Genomic DNA, 19,643 nt, shown 5'->3' with positions numbered 1-19,643 from the left:
ACCTCCTCTCGCCCTACTTCATCTCACCCTATCAGCACCTCTTTTTATTCCTTCCTCCCTCATGGATTTCTCAAGCTTCCCTTAACTGCGTCAGTGCAATTATTAACCTTGACTGCCCCCTGTGGTAATTACACATTCCCAGCACTCGCTGCACAATGAGATCTCTCTGGATATATTAATGATTGTCATAATAATAATCTTTATTATTGTCACAAGTAGGCTTACATTAAGACTGCAATTAAGTTGCTGTGGAAATCCCCTAGTCGCCACACTCCGGTGCCTGTTCGGGTACGCTGAGGGAGAATTCAGAATGTCCAATTCACCCAATAGCACGTCTTTCGGGACTTGTGGGAGGACTTGTGCTAACCACTGTACCGCCCTGCCATCTGTCTGACCCTTAGTTTCAGAGTCCCCTGGCTTCACAGGCAGCAAAGCAGTACAGTGGTTAGCACTGTTGCTTCACAGCGCCAGGGCCCCAGGTTCGATTCCCGGCTTAGGTCACTGTGCGGAGTCTGCACGTTCTCCCCGTGTCTGCGTGGGTTTCCTCCGGGCGCTCCGGTTTCCTCCCACAAGTCCCGAAAGACGTGCTTGTTAGGTGAATTGGACATCCTGAATTCTCCCTCTGTGTAACTAGAGGCTTTTCAAAGTAACTTCATTGCAGTGTTAATGTAAGCCTACTTGTGACACTAAGTGGAAGAATTTGCTCTAACAAGCCCCCTTTTAATTTTAAAGACCTTTGTCCATCTCTTTTCTGGAGCAAAGAGCCCCAGTTCAGTCTGGTAGTTAGAACTTCTCAGTTGCATTATCATCCTTGCAAATCATTTTGCACCTTCCCCAGTGCCTTTGTATCCTTAATGTAATATTGCAGACCACAGTGATACACACTACTTCAATTGCCCAAGATTACAGATAAATATTCCATAAATTCTGCTTTTAAATTCTATTTACTAAGTGTGGCCAGCAGATGGTGTGTTTGCCTGATGAGGTCCACTTGTCAGTCAGTATGTGGAGGTCAGTGTATTGGTAAGAGGGTTCAAAAATGCTCCATTTGTGTTAAAGCACCCCCAGGAACGCAGTGCAATGGTGCAGGCAGGTGAACTCTCCATTTACTCTGCAGTACCCTGTCCATGGTGTCAGACATGGCTCAGGGACAGCCTCACTCAAGTACCTTGAGCACAAGATTTAGCCTAACACGTTTCACCCAGGTTTTCCTGCTGTGCTCCCTGCGCGGCGACAGTCCCTCCCACCGGAACAGGTGGTCATGATAGGCACCGGAAACATGGGCGAAATTCTCCGGAAACGGCGCGATGTCCGCCGACCGGCGCCCAAAACGGCGGAAATCAGACGGGCATCGCGCCTCCCCAAAGGTGCGGAATGCTCCGCATCTTTGGGGGCCAAGCCCCAACCTCAAGGGGCTAGGTCGGTGCCGGACGAATTTCCGCCCCGCCAGCTGGCGGAAAAGGCCTTTGGTGCCTCGCTAGCTGGCGCGGAAATGACATCTCTGGGCGCCGCATGCGCGGGAGCGTCAGCGGCCGCTGACGGCATTCCCGCGCATGCGCAGTGGAGGGAGTCTCTTCTGCCTTCGCCATGATGGAGACCGTGGCGGAGGCGGAAGGGAAAGAGTGCCCCCACGGCACAGGCCCGCCCGCGGATCGGTGGGCCCCGATCGCGGGCCAGGCCACCGCGGGGGCACCCCCCGGGGCCAGATCGCCCCCCCCCAGGACCCCGGGGCCCGCCTTGTCCCACTGGTAAGGTAGGTGGTTTAATTTACACCGGCGGGACAGGCATTTTAGCGGCGGGACTTCGGCCCATCCGGTGCCGGAGAATACGGCAACCGGCGGGGGCGGGATTCACGCCAGCCCCCGGCGATTCTCCGACCCGGCGGGGGGTCGGAGAATCTCGCCCGAGGTCCTCGCGAACTATCCAGAAATACTCCAGGAGGGTCTAGGCAAAGTAAATGGAACCAAGGCGCGCATTTATGTCGATCCGGAGTCTCAACCCAAATACTTCAGAGTATGACCGGTCCCCTAAACTTTACCCACAAAGGTAAAAACTGATTTGCGACACTTGGAGAGTTTGGGTACCATGGCCAGGATTCTCCCTTCTGGGGTCTAAGCCCCATGCTGGCGGGAGAACTGCCGCCAATCACTCCGGCGTCAACAGCCAAATTCTCGGCAAGTTTGGGGGCTAGGTGGGCGGCGGAGGGGTTGGATCCGCTCCGGCTGGCGCCGAAGGGACGGCGCGAGTTTGCGTATGCGTCGAAGGGCCAGCGTGATCTTGCGCATGCGCATGCGCGGAACTGCCAGCGTATTTTGCCTCCATGGCGGAGCCCTACAGCGGCCGGCACGGAAGCAAGAAGTGCCCCCACGGAACAGACCCGCCTGCAGATCGGTTGTCCCCGATCGCGGGTGGGCTACCGTGAGGGCCCCCCCCCCCCGGGGTCTGATTCCCCCCGCGTTCCCCCCCGAGGACCACCCCTGCCGACTTACCTGCCAGGTCCTGCCGGTACGTGAGTTGAGTGATTCACGCCGGCGGGACTGGCCAAAAACGGAATTTCGCTCGGCCCATCGGGCCCCAACCGTTGTGGCGTGAATCCCGGCCCCGCTGCCGGAGAATACGGCAGCTGGCATCGGGGGCGGCGGGGCAGAATTCGCGCTGCCCCCTGGGGATTCTCCGACCTGGCGGGGGGTCGGAGAATCCCGCCCCATATGCCCAGTGAGATTTGTGGAATGGGTAGCAGCAGTCATCCCTGTGATAAAGCATGATAAGTCAGTTCACCTCTGTGGAGATTATAAACTGACTGTAAACAGGGCATCTCACCTGGAATGTCTCCCCATGCCACGGGGTACAAGAAACTAGCTGGGGGCTGCTCCTTCACAAAACTACATATGAGCCACACATATCTTCAGTAGGAATTGGACATATCATCACGGATGTATGTGACCATAAATACCCACAGGCCGCTGTCTGAATATACTTGTCTGCCCTTCAGTGTCTCTTCAGCTTGTGCAGTTTTTGTGATGAAAGGCATGTCCAGAGGCTACCTGAGGTGGGTGTGTATTTGGATGACGTACTTATCATGGGGGCCACTGAAAAGGAGCACCTGGACAATCTGGGAGACGATTTTCCCAAGTAGGTAAATGCATCTTTCAAGTCATACTTGGCTTACCTGGTGGATAAAGATGGCTTACGTCCATTGGAGGAAAAGGTCCAGGCCAGAAAAGGAGGTCTGATTCTACAAAATCCCACGGAATTGAAATCGTTTCTGGGACTCGCAAATTATTACGGGACGTTTATTTCGAATTTGGCCATCCTGCAGGCACCTCTCCCCGTCTTGTTAGAGAAGAACCAGGAGTGGGCATGGGGAGCGCCACGAGAGGCGGCATTCGCAGGAGTGAAGAGACCGCTGTTATCCTCCAAGCTGCTGGCCACTACGATCCTTCCCGGCCACGCGTTCTCATGTATGACGCCTCTCAATATGGCGTTGGTGCAGTGCTATCCCATCGATGGGGTGTTGGCACGGAGCATGGTAACAGGCCCCAGCTGGGAGGGCCTCTGCCCACCAACAGGGGAGGCCGTACTCTACGAGTCCCACGGGAGATCAACCCCGTGGGCCTCGTAAGCGTAATTACATCTATGAATGATATTAAACATTTGTAATACATATTTTTCAAAGATATATTGCTGCTTACCCAAAGGAGCCAAGGATAATTATTTTCAAATCCACTCTCTTGTTGGTGTTCATCTACGGTACCTGGGGAATAAAAATAGGGAGGTAGTTGTCATTACTAAACTGGTAGAATATTAACGTGTCTGCAATGCTTGTGGACCGATACTCTTGAATGACGCAACTCCCGAAAGGCTATTGACTTTGGGCAGGGACCTGTGCTGGATGGGAAGGGAAAATCTTGGTTTCCAGCTCTATTGTGGCCTGTCAAAAAACTCACTTTTCACCAGGATCAAAATCCTGGAATGCCTTCCCAACAGCATTGTGGGAGTACCTACACCACAAAGAATGCAGTGATTCAAGAAGGCAGCTCATCACCCACCTTCTCAAGAGGAATTAGGGATGGGTAATAAATGCTGGGCCGAGCCAGCGACATCCCAACATTCCTTGAACAATCTTTCGCGAAAACTCCACAGTGATTTTTTTTCCGCTTGAATAGAAATGTTGTTTGCTGCATTGCAGGCAAGTCATTTCAACTTTCATCACAGAATCCCGATAGTGCAGGAGGCGGCCACTCAGCCCATCGAGTCTGCACCGATCCTCCGAGCGCCTACCTAGGCCCACAACCCCACCTTATCCAGGTAACCCCACCTAACCTTTTGGAGACTAAGGGGCAATTTAGCATGTCCAACCCACCCAACCTGCACATCTTTGGACTGTGAGAGGAAACCTGAGCACCCGGAGGAAACCCACGCACACACGGGGAGAAAGTGCAGACTCCGCACAGACAGGGACCCAAGCCGGGAATTGAACCCAGGCTCCTGGCGCTGCGTGGTAGCAGTGCTGACCACTGTGCCATCTTGCCACCCATTGTGCCAAGGTAAATGTTATTGTAATTTGGAAATTATATCAGCTGAATTCTACATAGGGCGGGATTCTCCGACCCCACCGCCGGGCCGGAGAATTGCCAGGGGACGTCGTGAACCCCGCCACCGCTGGCTGCTGAATAATCCGGCGCTGGGGTTTTGGCGGGGGCGGGAATCACGCTGCGCCGGTCGGCGGCCACTGGCAGCAGCCCCCACCCCGATGATTCTCCGGCCCGCGATGGGCCTGTTTTAGGCCGGTCCTGCCGGCGTAAATTAGACCTGGTACTTACCGGCGGGACCTGGCTCTGCGAGCGGCCTCCGGGGTCCTCGGGGAGGCATGGGGAGATCTGGCCCGGGGGGTGCCCCCACGGAGGCCTGGCCTGCGATCAGGGCCCACCGATCCGTGGGCGGCCCGTGGGGGCACTATTTCCCTCCTCAACGGCTGCTGTGGACCTCCGCCATGGCCGGTGCAGAGACGAACCCCCCTGCGCATGCACTGGGACGACAGCAGCACACGCTGGCGCTCCCACGCATGTGCCAACTCGTGCTGGCCAGCAGTGGCCCTTCGGCGCCGGTTGTCGCGGCGCCAAGCTCCTTCCACGCCGGTTGGCACAGCGCCAACCCCGCCGGCGCCGGCCTAGCCCCTGAAGGTGCGGAGGATTCTGCACCTTCCGGGCGGCCCGACGCCGGAGTGGGTCACGGCACTCCTTGCCGCCGGGACCGCCCGCCACGCCAGGTAGGCAAGAATCCCGCCCATTAATCTAAAGATGTGGGGTTGAATTCTCCCATTTTGAGTCTCAGCGCGGTGAATGCCTGTCCCGCTGCTCGGAATGCTGGGATCCCACATTAGATCCTGCGCTTGGAGGCTCATTAATTATGCACAGGTGAGATCCCCTCAACTCTCCTGGTGGGACAGTGTGAAGGTGCACTCCCAAAGCGGGTTGCGAGGGGTGCATTTAACCGGAAACCCTGTTGACAACGTCGGAGCCGGAAGATCCCACTACCGGGCAGGCAGCCTTCACGGCTCTGAAACACGCGAAGGGTGCGTGGAAAATTCTGCACAGACACTTTAAACCAGGACTGAATTGAATCGGTGCAACCTGACCCAGTTATCGCATCTCCTCTGACTCTACTTCATCTATTTCATCTGAGGATTAGACTTGATGGGCAGCACAGTAGCACAGTGGTTAGCACTGTTTCTTCACAGTGCCAGGGCCCCGGGTACGATTCCTGGCTTGGGCCACTGTCTGTGCGGAGTCTGCACGTTCTCTCCGTGTTTGGGTGGGTTTCCTCCGGGTGCTCCAGTTTCCTCCCACAAGTCCCGAAAGACGTGCTTGTGAGGTGATTTGGACATTCCGAATTCTCCCTCTGTGTACCCGAACAGGTGCCGGAATGTGGCGACTAGGGGATTTTCACAGTAACCTCATTGCAGTGTTAATGTAAGCCTACTTGTGACAATAAAGTTTATTATTATTATCTTGCTTTTGCAGAATCTTCTCAGGCTATTATGAGCTTCTTCCTGCAATTCCATCAGTGACTACTCCCCCAAACCACATGGAACAAAACCGAACTCGCTCACATTCATTGCGCCAGCAGGCACATTAACCTCTAAACTAACCGTTCTGAATGTGCAATACTTGTTACAATTTAGGTCACATTTGCTCGAGCGTTGCTTCATTGACAGTCATGTTTCCTCAATCTGCCTTGAGCTCAGCAGAATTTCCCCATCAATTCCCTCCAATTTGAAAATTCTCATCTTTCTTTACAAATCCCACTCAGGCCCCAGAATATCCTCACTCTCATCTTTTCCAGCCCGCCAGCCTTTCAGATCCCTGAAAGAACACAATAAACATTTCAAATATCCTTCACAGAAAGTGCAATAATATTCAGGTTTTCTACCTAGATTAAGTTGCAATCTGTGGTGCTTCAACACAACTGCGATACATGTAATACTCACTGCAATGTGAGTCATACAGCCCAAGGGAGTTTTACATTCTCCTCCTCTCGGTTCACTGTGGCTGTAAGGTCTTAGACAGAGACCTTCCCCCATTGCGCTTCTGTGTCGGCTGCTCCAAACTTTAGTGCTTTCCTCAGCACATAGTCCTGGGTTTTGGAATGTGCCAGTCTGCAACATTCAATCGGGCATCTCTTTGCACTGGCAGACCAACAGGTTTTGGGCAGGCCAAAGAGCGTCTTTCGCCGAGTTGATGATTTTCCAGCAACAATTGATGTCTATCTTGGTGTGCATCCCTGGATACAGCGGTAGAGCACAGAATCCTGCGTCACAGAATTGCTCGGGACATAGCTCGAGAAAAAACACCTCATCTCTCTCGCGATCTTCTTTGCAAAGGCACATAACTCAAGGAGTTAAACAATGGTCTCTTCCCCACCATAACCACCTTGAGGACAACGTGCGGACAAGGTGTAACTCTGGGCGTGTACGAGGGATCTGACAGGGAGGGGCTTCCCCAGCGCCAGCCAAGCTACGCCTTGGTGCTTGTTTGAAAGTTCTCGAGATGAGTCGTTCTGCCAAATTACTGACAGTGTGCTCAGGGAACCTCCGGCAAGATACATCATCTCCTTTTCCTGTAGGGTCTAGGGATATAACGTGCAGACCACTGCCTAATGGGGTGTCCTGCGGCAGCGTGGCCAGACCCATCCTTCTCAACACGGGGGACAGGTAGAAGCTCAGCACACAGAGACACTTGATAAAGAACAAACAGAGAACAAAGAAAAGTACAGCACAGGAACAGGCCCTTCGGCCCTCCAAGCCCGTGCCGACCATGCTGCCTGACTAAACTACAATCTTCTACACTTCCTGGGTCCGTATCCCTCTATTCCCATCCTATTCATGTATTTGTCAAGATGCCCTTAAATGTCACTATCGTCCCTGCTTCCACCACCTCCTCCGGTAGCGAGTTTCAGGCACCCACTACCCTCTGTGTAAAACACTTGCCTCGTACATCTCCTCTAAACCTTGCCCCTCTCACCTTAAACCTATGCCCCCTAGTAATTGACCCCTCTACCCTGGGAAAAAGCCTCTGACTATCCACTCTGTCTATGCCCCTCATAATTTTGTAGACCTCTATTAGGTCGTCCCTCAACCTCCTTCGTTCCAGTGAGAACAAACCGAGTTTATTCAACCGCTCCTCATAGCTAATGCCCTCCATACCAGGCAACATTCTGGTAAATCTCTTCTGCACCCTCTCTAAAGCCTCCACATCCTTCTGGTAGTGTGGCGACCAGAATTGAACACTGTACTCCAAGTGTGGCCTAACTAAGGTTCTATACAGCTGCAACATGACTTGCCAATTCTTATACTCAATGCCCCGGCCAATGAAGGCAAGAATGCCGTATGCCTTCTTAACTACCTTCTCCACCTGTGTTGCCCCTTTCAGTGACCTGTGGACGTGTACTCCTAGATCTCTTTGACTTTCAATACTCTTGAGGGCTCTACCATTCACTGTATATTCCCTACCTGCATTAGACGTTCCAAAATGCATTACCTCACATTTGTCCGGATTAAACTCCATCTGCCATCTCTCCGCCCAAGCCTCCAAACAATCTAAATCCTGATGCTTGCATACTGAGGGTCTCTGCACAACTTGATGGTGTCACACATAAAGGTGGCCATCAGGATTAGGGCAATGCTGGGCACGTTTCTTCCTGTAGCAGCGAGATCTGAAATCTCTTTCCATTGAAATAGAATGCTGCGTTTCTATTCTTCCTCTGCAAGTGGATAAACTCACTTTTCCCATATTATACTCCATCTGCCAAATCCTTGTCCAATCTAACCTGTCTAAATCCCTTTGTAGACTCTCAACCTCCTCTTGACAACTTATTTTTACACCAATCATGGTACCAATCTTGGTGTCTTCGGCAAATTTATCGCCCCTATATGCAGTTCTTCCATCCAAATCATCGATATAGATTGGAAATATCTGAGGTACCAGCACTGATCCAGGTCGCACTCCACTTGATGCAGCTTGCCAAATCTGAAAAAGACCCATTTATATAAAAGCAAATCATTGCGGATGTGGGAAATCTGCAACAAAAGCAGCAAATGCTGGAAGATCTCAGCAGATCTGACAGCGTCTGTGGAGGAAGGATGGAGCTGGCGTTTTGAGTCTGGATGGCTCTTTCATCCAGACCCGAAATTAGCTGTTTTCTCTCACACAGATGCTGTAAGACCCATTTATGCCTACTCTCTGCTTCCTGTTAGCTAACCAATCTTTTATCCATGCCAATATGTCATCCCCTGCACCATGTCATCTTGTGTTGTGGCCTATGATGTGACATCTGGAACTCCAAGTACTCCACACTACAGATTTCCCTTTATCCCAGTTAAACCTGATTTCCTTTCACAAACCCATGTTGACTCTGCCTTATTAAATTGTGATTTTCTGCTGTTGCCCCTTAATGATGGATTCTAGAAATTTCCCTTTGACAGTTGTTAGGCTAGCTGGCCTGTCGTTCAGCTGCCTTCCCTCTCCTTCCTTTCTTGAATTAACGTTTTACATGAGCTATTTTCCAATCCACTGGGACCCTTCCAGAATCTACTATCTCCCCAGCCACTTACTTTCGAGCTACGTTGCGGGACATCTGGGGCAGGATTCTCCCCTACCCGGTGGGGCGGGGGATCCCGGTGGGATGGAGAGCATGAACCAATCTGCCGTCGGGCCACCCCAAAGCTCCGCATCTTTAGGGGCCAAGCCCTCACCTTTGGGGGCTAGGCCCATGCCGGAGTGGTTGCCGTCCCGCCGGCTGGCATGGAAGGCCTTTGGCGCCATGCCAGCCAGGGCCGAAGGGACTCTGCCAGCCGGCGGAAGTCCGCTCATGTGCGGGAGTGTCAGCGACTGCTGACGTCATCCCCACGCATGCGCGGAGGCCACCGCAGATCCTATGGCCGACGCGGAAGGGAAAGATTGCCCCCACGGTACAGGCCTGCCCGCGGATCGGTGGGCCCCGATCGCGGGCCAAGCCACCATGGGGGCACCCCCTGGGGCCAGATCGCCCCGCACCCCCCCAGGACCCCAGAGCCCGCTCGCGCCACCTGGTCCCGCCGGTAAGGGAGGTGGTTTAATTCACGCTGGCAGGACCGACATACAGCAGCGGGACTTTGGCCCATCGTGGGCTGGAGAATCGCCGGGGATGGCCTGCAGACTGGCGCGGCGCGATACCCGCCCCCGCTGAATCTCCGGTGCCGGAGAATTCGTCGGCCGGCTTGGGCGGGATTCACGCCGCTCCCCGGTGATTCTCTGACCCAGCGGGGGTTCGGAGAATCCCGCCCCTTGTTTTTTATTATCAATTCCCCAGACTCACTGTCGGGAGGACCAATACTAGCTTTCGTTATTCCTAACCTATTTCAATACTTGCAGAAACTCTTGCTGTCTATTCTTATGTGGCGAGCTAGCTTTCTCTTATTCTCGTATTTCTCCCTTTTTTTAAAGTCGTTCTTTGCTGCTTCTTAAAGTTTAACCAATCCTCTGACCTGTCGCTAATATTTGTAGATTATTTCAATCTGATACTAACCTTAACTTCCTTATTCAACCATGGTTGGTGCATTCATCTCAAACAGTCTTTCTTTCGCGCTGGGCGGAATCTTTGCTGAGAGTTATTGAATGTATCCTGAAATGTCTGCCACTGTCCTACCTTTTAACCCAGCTTCCCAATTCACTTCAGCTAGATCCGGCTTTCATACCCTTAAAATTAACTTTATTCAGGTTTGAACTCTTAGACTCGCGCGTCTTCCCTTCAAACTGAGCATGAAATGTGCCCATATTAAAATCGCCGTCATCTATATAACACAATAATTATAATAATCTTTATTATTGTCACAAGTAGGCTTACATTAACACTGCAATGAAGTTACTGTGAAAATCCCCTAGTCGCCACACTCCGGCGCCTGTTCGGGTGCACGGAGGGAGAATTCAGAATGTCCAATTCACCTAACAAGCACGGGCAGGATTCTTCGGAAACCGGCGGGGCCGGCAACTCCGGCGGGAAGTAGAGGCGTGAACCACTCCGGCGTCGGGAATCCTCCGCACCTTCAGGGGCTAGGCCGGCGCTGGAGTGGTTTGCACTGTGCCGGCCGGCGCGGAAGGGGCTTGGAGCCACGCCAATCGGCGCCGAAGGGCCTCCGCCGGCCGTCATCCCAGCGCTTGCGCAGGGGGGTTCATCTCCGCGCCGGCCATCGCGGACTGTTACACCAGCCGGCGTGGAGGAATAGAGTGCCCCCACGGCACAGGCTCGCCCGCGGATCGGTGGGCTTCGATCACGGGCCAGGCCACCATGGGGGTACCCTCTGGGGCCAGATCCCTCCCCCCCCCCCTGAGGACCGTGGAGGCCGCCCGCGGAGTCAGGTCCCGCCAGTAAGTACCTGTCGTAACATACGCCGGTGGGACTGGCCGGAAAACGGGCGGCCACTCGGCCCATCGCGGGCCGGAGAATCGCCGGGGGGGGAGGGGGGAGTCGCTGCCAGCGGGGGGTCAGAGAATCCCGCCCCACGTCTTTCAGGGCTTGTGGGAGGAATCCGGAGCACCCGGAACAAACCCACGCAGACATGGGGAGAACGTGCAGACTCCGTCCAGACTGTGACCCAAGAGGAAATCAGACTTGGGACCCTGGCGCTGTAAAGCAACAGTGCTAACCACTGTGCTACCGTGCCACCCAACCTAGAGGTTCCTTTACGATGAGGTTATTAATTAATCATGTCTCATTTCTCATTACAAAGTCCAGACTAGCCTGATTGGTTCTAGAACATGCTGCTCTAACAGATTATCGCAAATACACTCCATGAACTCATGTTCCAGATTGCCTTCGCTAATTTGATTCACCCAATCTGCGTATAAGTTAAAGTTATGCATGATTATCGTGGTACATTTCTAATATATCCCATTTAGTTATTCCTGTATACCCTGTCTCACACTGTAACTACTGTTCGGCGGTCAAAGAGCCTCCGCTTCCCTTGTTATTTATCATCACTATCAAAACTGATTCTGTATCTTGCTCTTTCGAGACAAAGGTCACCACTCATTACTGTAGTATTGACAGCCTTAGATACCAGAGCTACCCCACCACCTATTCATAGATTCCTGTCTTTTAAATGTCAGATACCCTTCAATAATCAGGTGGCGGCCTTGTCATGCTGCACTATGTTTCTGTAATATCGGATTATATATATTTATTTATTTTTCTGCTAAACTCTTCATCAATCTTGTTACAAATGCTCACCACATGCAGATATAGAGCCAATGGGGCCGATTTTCAGCCCACGCTCACCATCAGAGGGGGCGTGACGCAGGTGGAAAACCCGGAGAGAATCGGGAATCGCGATTTGCCCTGGAAGGATTGCGTTTCCCGTGTTTCCTTGCCTGGCGACGTCACGAGGCTCATGCCCACAAAGGCGGGAAACTCATTTTATTAGTTTTGAATAAAGTTCAATATCATTACCTTGCCCCCCCCCTGCCACATGATCACCTCCCCCCCCCACCCCCCCACCCCCACCCACCCCCCCCCCCCCCCCCCTCCCCTCACCGCTGAATATTCAAACCTCACCGATGTGGCATTACATCAATGAGGTTTACCACAGCTTTTTAAAAATGAGGTTCATTTGAAGGGATACTTTTGGGGGCACAAAGGTAAGTATGGCGCCTTGAGTAGAGGGACATGTCCCCTGGAATTGCCCCCTGGAACCTGTGCCAACCTGGCAGTGCCAACTCATGCCAGGGGCAGGCCCTCTGGGGAGCCACATTGAAGGGGGGGGTCCCATTATATGTGATGGGAGAGGGGGCGAACAGTGCCAAAGCCATTGGGGAGGAGGGAACTTTCAGGCATGGGGGGGGCAGTGAGGGGATGGAATCCGGCGATACTTCCACTGTGGGGAGAGAGCCCGATAATTATGGGGGCGGGGGGGGGTCGTTGATGTTAAGTTTTTATCGGGGTGTCATCTAAAGATGGCGCCCTGATCTCTGTGGAGCCGGACTTGCCGCTGATATCAGGTTCCGCCCCACCGGACCGGCAGGGAAATCCTCTCCCGCTCAGTTTTCTTTTTCAGAGAGGCTGAAGATCTGGGTTGAGATCTGACCCGTGCAGCTGCCGAGCTACACGTTGGTATTCAGTCAGAGCCTGACACTTTGGAGAAAAAAAAGGTAAGATTCTGCGCCCTGCTCGATCATTTTGCCCTTTTTGCACTCTCTGGAATGATCTGCTAGCGCACTCTGAAGATTGCACTCCCTGTCCCTTCCTGACACACTTTGGTTATCATTACCCAAATCGTTACACTGCTCCATTCCTGTTCTAACCCGCAAGGGACTCACGGGGTAGGGATGTTTCACTACCCTGTGGAACCTGCAGAATACGAGCTCCCCTGATAAGGGGCAGGGGAGCCTCAACAATGTGCTTTGCCAGTCGTGCACCGACTGCAGAAGGCCCAGTAAGGAACTACTGGAGTCTTGTGTGCAGTTAAATTTGTTAATTAAATATAAGTATTGTTTTTATGACTACTCGGTGTGGATCCTTCTGCCATTTACAAAAATGACCTCATTGTTTCCTTTGATTCGCTACATCTCCTCTTGTACACTCTCCTCCCTGCACTACTTACTCTAAAGTCCCATCTACCAGCCTAGTTATACGACTTGCCGAATTGCTGGTCCCAGCCCGTTTTGGGTGAAGACTCCCCCAATAGTATAGATCCCAATTTCCCCAAATGCCCCATTAATCAAAAACCCATTTCTCTTACATCAGATTCTGAGCTGTGCTTTCATGTTATTTACCCTACACCAATTTTATTGTGGCTCAGGTTGTCATCCCACTTTCTGATTTGGCCCCCAGCTGCTTATAATCCCTAATCAGGACCATTTTGGGCAGGTAACACAGCCATCTGGATTCATGCTGTCACCTGCAGAGAACTGGGCCTAATCCCCTGACTATACTGTCCCCAACTACCGCTACATGCTGTTAACTCCCTCCTCTTGAATGGCTTGCTGTGCCATGGTGCCACGTCGAGTTTGCTCATCTCCTCCCCTTTTCAGGCTGCAGGAACCGTCAATCTGTTGGACAATTGCGAAGGCTGAGGCTCTTCCATATCTACCTTCTGGTGTCCCCATATCTGCCTCGCTCCCAGTCACACCCTCCTGCCCCTGACCACTGACCAAATCAGAAGACTCTATCCTCAGGGGTGTTCCGACCTCCCGGTGCAAAGTGTCCGGATAACGTTCCACCCTCCCCCCTCCCCCCTCCCCCTCCTCCCCCCCTCCCCCCCCTCCCCTCACCCCTCCCCCCCTCACCCCTCCTCCCCCCCTCCCCTCCCCCGGGTGCAGCTTTGTCTCCAGCTCAATTATTCTGAGCCAAAGATTTTCAAGCCACAGGCACTCACTGCAGATGTGTTTGCCCAGGATCACCCCCATCCAGGTGTGCCCACATTCCATGGTCACATCACATCACCTGTCCTGCTAGCTTTATTATGGGTTGACTAATTTATTATTTTCTTAATTAATTAATAAGTAATAAACCCGACTAGTCCCAATGAGCTTTACTACCACGAGTAAACCTTACTAATGCTAATAAAACTTTACAATTACCAAATTACACTAGTTCCGAAAGATAAATTAGTAAAATAGTCACCAGTCAGTCATTGCCCATTACTCTGTGATGCAACACTTTGATTCTGTTTTCCTCACAAGCTGACTCGTTTAAGTTTACAAAGTCTCGCCCCTCTCTCCCCTCCTAGCAATGTTTAAGCCTCCGACATTTCACTGCTTTCTCTCCCCTCCTGATGGAGTTGATAGAATCATAGAAACCCTTCAGTGCAGAAGGTGGCCATTTGGTCCATTGAGTCTGCACAGAGACTCTGAAAGAGCACCCTTCGCAGGTCCGCTCCCCTCCAACCCCGTGACCACACCTAACCTTTGGACACTCAGGGCAATTCAGCATGGCCAATCCACCTAATCTGCACATCTTTGGAGTGTGGGAGGAAAACGGAGCACCCGGAGGAAACCCAGGGGAAGAAAGTGCAAACTCCACACAGTCAACCCAGGGTCGGAATTGAACCCGGATCCCTGGCGCTGTGAGGCAACAGTGCTAACCACTGTGCCACTGTGCCGTCCGAGTAAATCATGCACTGCAAGGTGCTGATTAGTTCCCGTTTTGGTTTGCACAATACTTACCCTCCTTTTCTCTTACTCTCCCTATATCTGCTGCTTTTAGACATGGCATGTGCGTTTGTGGAAGAACTGGAAGTTGAGTCCATAGCATCAGAGGTTGTGACGGAGCCAAGCCACCTGGAGCTGGTGTGGAATGATATCTCAACAGTGGTTAGTTCATGTTATCATTTTTCTTCAACAAAGCTTTTCCCATTCTTACTCATCCTTTGGCCTCCCCCTTTGCTTGTCGGGTGAACTAATCTTCTGTAAATTTCTCAAACCATGCAATTTAAACTGGGGGCGATTGTGATGATAAGATCTGGAATGTCTATAATGTCCTTGGTGTATTCTCAGAAGAATCTCTAATCTGAGAACTCATGGTATGACCAACTTCCCATCGAGAATCAGAGAGTTATCCATGACACTAGGATGGCATTGATGATTGAAGCATTGAAGGGTGTGATTATTTGGATTATATTCTGCCCATCGGGCCTTGCAGTATTCTCCAATTCTGGCACATTCTTCATCTACCTTTCCTGCCGTTTGAATGTCATTCTGCTTCGGTGTTTTTGCTGGTAGGAATTGTGTAAAGGTTAAAAGTAAAGTTGCCATAGTCACTGAAAACCGTTACGTCCAGATCGAGAAGGAACTCCTGGATCTAGTCTTCAGTTGTCAGAAACTTCATGATTTCATCTTTGGCCGCCCTGCCAATGTTGAAACTGATCACCAGGCGCTCAGAAGATGTTCTCAAAAAGCTACTTCACTGCATCAGCACAACTTTAGCACACAATACTCAAGCTGCAACGCTACAACCTCAATGTCATCTACAAACACGGAAGGAAGCTACACGTTGCCGATACTCTTTCCAGAGCCTTCCTAAGCAACGCTGACCAGGCAGATCATGAGGGGGACATTGACATCATGACGATTCAAGTTCTATCATCCTGTAGAATTGACAAACTCAAAGCTGCAGTATCACAAGTAGCCCCCTCTACCCACTATCAAACTGTCTGGCAGAACGAACGGTAATTTCAGCAAAGCGTCTCCTTGAGAAAAAGGTGCGAGATAACACGGAACTTTGTGCTGCACTACTGCAAGATGTGCTGAGTCAGGGCCTACCCTCGTCAGCACAGAGAGTGTTCTCCAGGCGTACCAGAATCATGAACACTTGTCGCCAAGGTCTTTCTGCAACCAAAGGGGGAGGCAAATGTGGGAGCCAGCCTCATTCAATGATGGCAAAGAGGTAAAGGGCACTTTGATTGCAATTTCCACACACTCTGTGCTTAAAAACCAGACCAAACGGTCAGGCTCCAAACCACACCCAGGCACGAGAAACTGGTAGTGGTACACACCCATGCCCCAGAACTAAACAGTGATGCGGTTGCGTCGGACAACGCCCTCTATGTCAGGAACCGGCACCACCTATTGCTGGTTGGCTAACCAGCACCACCAACCATCACACGGTCAGCGATCTGTGCCCCCTGCACCAGTGGAAAGGGGGGAGGAGGTGTCCCTCCTGAGGCCAATGCAACAAGTCCTGTAGCCACAGGGCGTACCGTAAGGATGCCTGATGCCACACACCCCGAGGACATCCCAAGAACAGCCAAACAGCAGAATCTCCAGGGTGTCTGAGCAGGTCAAATTCAAAGTTCAAGGACTGTGTGCTGGCTTAGTCTAAATGTGGACTGTATTTTATCTGAAAAAAAGGACATGGAGGGAGGTGGCTCTGCCCCTGGTATAGCAGCTTGAGTCAGTCTTCTGCATATTATAAATAGTTAAAGTTCTGTTGCCCACTTTTTGCTCTGTACATTGTAAATAGTTTCTAACCTGTCACTGCTGTCCTACATTGTACCAGTCATCCAAACTTAATTGGCGAAGATGTCACATGTGTATCGGGTTGTCGTGGACACAGGAAGCGACGTGTCATTAGCGTGGGAGTTCTGCCCCATCACCAGCAGATGCACAGCGTGTAAGAGGTGCTAGTGTTGCTGAATAACCCTTATGCTTGTTAGTCCCTTGTCATCCGCCTACACAACCCGGCAACTTTTATATGTCTCTCTGAATGGGAAGCTGGGGACAACAGGATTGTTGTCCGATTTTAAGATAAGGATAGATAGATTTTGAAGAATAAAGGGATTAAGGGTTATGGTGTTCGGGCCGGAGAGTGGAGCTGAGTCCACAAAAGATCAGCCATGATCTCATTGAATGGCGGAGCAGGCTCGAGGAGCCAGATGGCCTACTCCTGCTCCTAGTTCTTATGTTCTTATGTTCTATGCTCCTCTCAACACCCCATCCCAGTCAACACTACCTCCTGAAACAATTGTCACCCTGCCCCAACTTCCCAGTCACCTCCCTTCCTCATTTACTTTAACTGTGGCACCAACAAGGGCCAGATCTTCCTTCGCTTTCTGCCAGCCAGGTGCCTGTCGCTCTGGGCAGCAAACGCTCTCCATATGAATGGAGCATGAGGTCCATTATTAGAGGCACTAGAGACCTAACCCTGAAAGCAGCGGCCCCCACCCCCCACCCCTCCCCCATTCACTCCCCCCCCCCCGCCCCCCCGGCCACCCACCCTCCCCATGCACGCCCAAACATAAGTGTGCCTGAATTCCAAAGACAATAATACGGAACTTCATAATTCTGATCAAAGTATTCAGCCCAACACGACCCCATCGGTGCCAACTCCTCATTATTTATAAACCTTCCACCTGGCAGTAACCTGATTTAAATCGCTGGATTTTGTTTTGAAAAATTAAACTGAATTGTTTATTAGTTCATTGGTGTCTGAGTGAACTTTTTTTTTACATGAGAAACCTTTGACGAAAGACTTTGGTTATAAAGTGCCTTTCGCAACCTCAGGATATCCTAAAGGATTTTTGAAATGCAGTCGCTGTTGTAATGTGGGAAATGCAGTCGCTGTTTTGCGTTGTTTGTGTCACCTTGCTGCACAATATGATAGCGACCACATGAACTGTTTAAGTGATGTTGATTGAAGAATAATTGTTGACCAGGACACCGGGGATAACTCCCGTACTCTGCTTCATACAACACCATGGGAGCTTTTACATCCACCAATGAGAGTAGGCGAGGGCCTCAGTTTAGGGCAGCACGGTAGCACAGTGGTTAGCACTGTTGCTTCACAGCGCCAGGGACCCGGGTTCAATTCCTGGCTTGGGTCACTGTCTGTGTGGAGTCTGCACGTTCTCCCCGTGTCTGCGTGGGTTTCCTCCGGGCGCTCCGGTTTCCTCCCACAAGTCCCGAAAAACGTGCTTGTTAGGTGAATTGGACATTCTGAATTCTCCCTCTGTGTACCCGAACAGGCGCCGGAGTGTGGCGACTAAGGGATTTTCACAGTAACTTCATTGCAGTGTTAATGTAGGCCTACTTGTGACACTAATAAAGATTATTATTATTAGCCTCTCATCCAAAAGACAGCACCTCTGACAGCGCAGCACACCCTCGGTGCTTCCATGCAGGGTCGACCTAGATTTTCGTGCCCAAAAGTCTGAACTGAGCCTTGAACCTTCAACCACCTGACAGCTGAGATCCACTGAGCCCAGGTGTCTGAGAAAACAAAGATGGTTTAAAAGGCCTTCCCAAACCAGCACTATCAACGAGCTCTCGCAATTTCAGTCTGAAGGCATGACCAGCCCTGTCGGAGGTGCCTGAACAGGGAGAATTGAACCTTGGGCCGGGTTAAGAAATCCCAGAAAGCAGATATGTAAGTAGTTCATGTGTAACTCACTTGACAGCATCCCCGTTCTTCAGTGCTGATTGATCACTTACGCCCAAATTGCTTTGATATCACCGAAAGAAACTTTAGGCGACATGGTAGCACAGTGGTTAGCACCATTGCTTCACAGCGCCAGGGTCCCAGGTCCGATTCCCGACTGGGTCACCGTCTGTGCGAAGTCTGCACGTTCTCCCCGTGCCTGCGTGGGTTTCCTCCGGGCTCTCCGGTTTCCTCCCACAAGTCCCGAAAGACGTGCTGTTAGGTGAATTGGACATTCTGAATTCTCCCTCTGTGTACCCGAACAGGCGCCGGAGTGTGGCGACTAGGGGATTTTCACAGCAACTTCATTGCAGTGTTAATGTAAGCCTACTTGTGACAATAATAAAGATTATTATTGCTCCCAAAGTTTTAATATGACCGGTTAATATTGAGGGCGGCAATCTAGAAATTGTCAGATCATTGTCATGTCAGTGGGATTATTGACAGAAGCAGCCCGGTGACACAGAAACTGACAAGGAGAATTTCAGTAACCAATGACAACTCGGTGTTTGTCGGGCAGAAAGTGACAGATAAATCCGTGACTGACACGGACATCTAAACAAGGAATACGAAGGGGAACAAATGAATCGCGAGAAAATGCTGCACCTATTTACAAACGCAGCCTGCAATGGTCAAAGCTGCAACTCCTTTAAAAGTTAATCACCAGCTACTCACAGTTTGGCACATTCACAATGCAGCGACTGACAGGACGAGGAAGCCGGGCTCAGCACAGAAAGCTACAGCAGCATTTTGTAATCCGATACCAGGCCCATTCCTCCTTCAGTCCGTCTCACGGGGTGGAGGGGGGAAATAAACACTCGACAGCTAAGCACCCAGAGATCAGGCAAGCTCTCTAGTCAAAGCGATTCCTCGGTCTGACTGCCGAGCCGGTTTGACCAGATTCAGATGACTCTGCCCAACTTTGCGACGGGCGTGTTTCCCACGAGCCAGCAGCTGGGTGGAACAACACAATCACCGCTCAGACTCGCTGCATTAAAGAGAAAAGCTTCTGAGGTTAGATTAAAATCCTGATTGCGAAACCTCTGACAGAACACACACTGTGGAAATAAGGACAATATTATGCCTTCTTTGCAAGTAGGTCAGAATAAAATCAAGCACTTTATTTATACGTGACTTGATAGAGCAGGAGTCTGCGAAGGTTGGGTTACTGTGAACTGGTGAACGTATGTTATTTG

General features: G+C 51.4%; 1 protein-coding gene across 1 annotated transcript in view; it reads right to left on the bottom strand.

Moving 5' to 3' along the window:
• LOC140393701 (ras-related protein Rab-7b-like) overlaps positions 1 to 19,368 on the bottom strand; it is a 44,110-nt gene extending 24,742 nt beyond the window's left edge. The window contains exons 1-2 of the mRNA XM_072479995.1: positions 19,123 to 19,368; positions 3,693 to 3,754 (exon numbers count right to left, since the gene is read on the bottom strand). Of these exons, the coding sequence (XP_072336096.1) occupies positions 3,693 to 3,745 (53 nt within the window). The 5' untranslated portion in view covers positions 3,746 to 3,754; positions 19,123 to 19,368. The remainder of the gene's footprint in view (positions 1 to 3,692; positions 3,755 to 19,122) is intronic.
• Positions 19,369 to 19,643: the final 275 nt, after the last annotated feature.

Source organism: Scyliorhinus torazame, chromosome 17 (genome assembly GCF_047496885.1).
Source record: "Scyliorhinus torazame isolate Kashiwa2021f chromosome 17, sScyTor2.1, whole genome shotgun sequence".
Lineage (NCBI taxonomy): Eukaryota > Metazoa > Chordata > Chondrichthyes > Carcharhiniformes > Scyliorhinidae > Scyliorhinus > Scyliorhinus torazame.
This window is presented reverse-complemented; position numbering and strand designations above follow the sequence as displayed.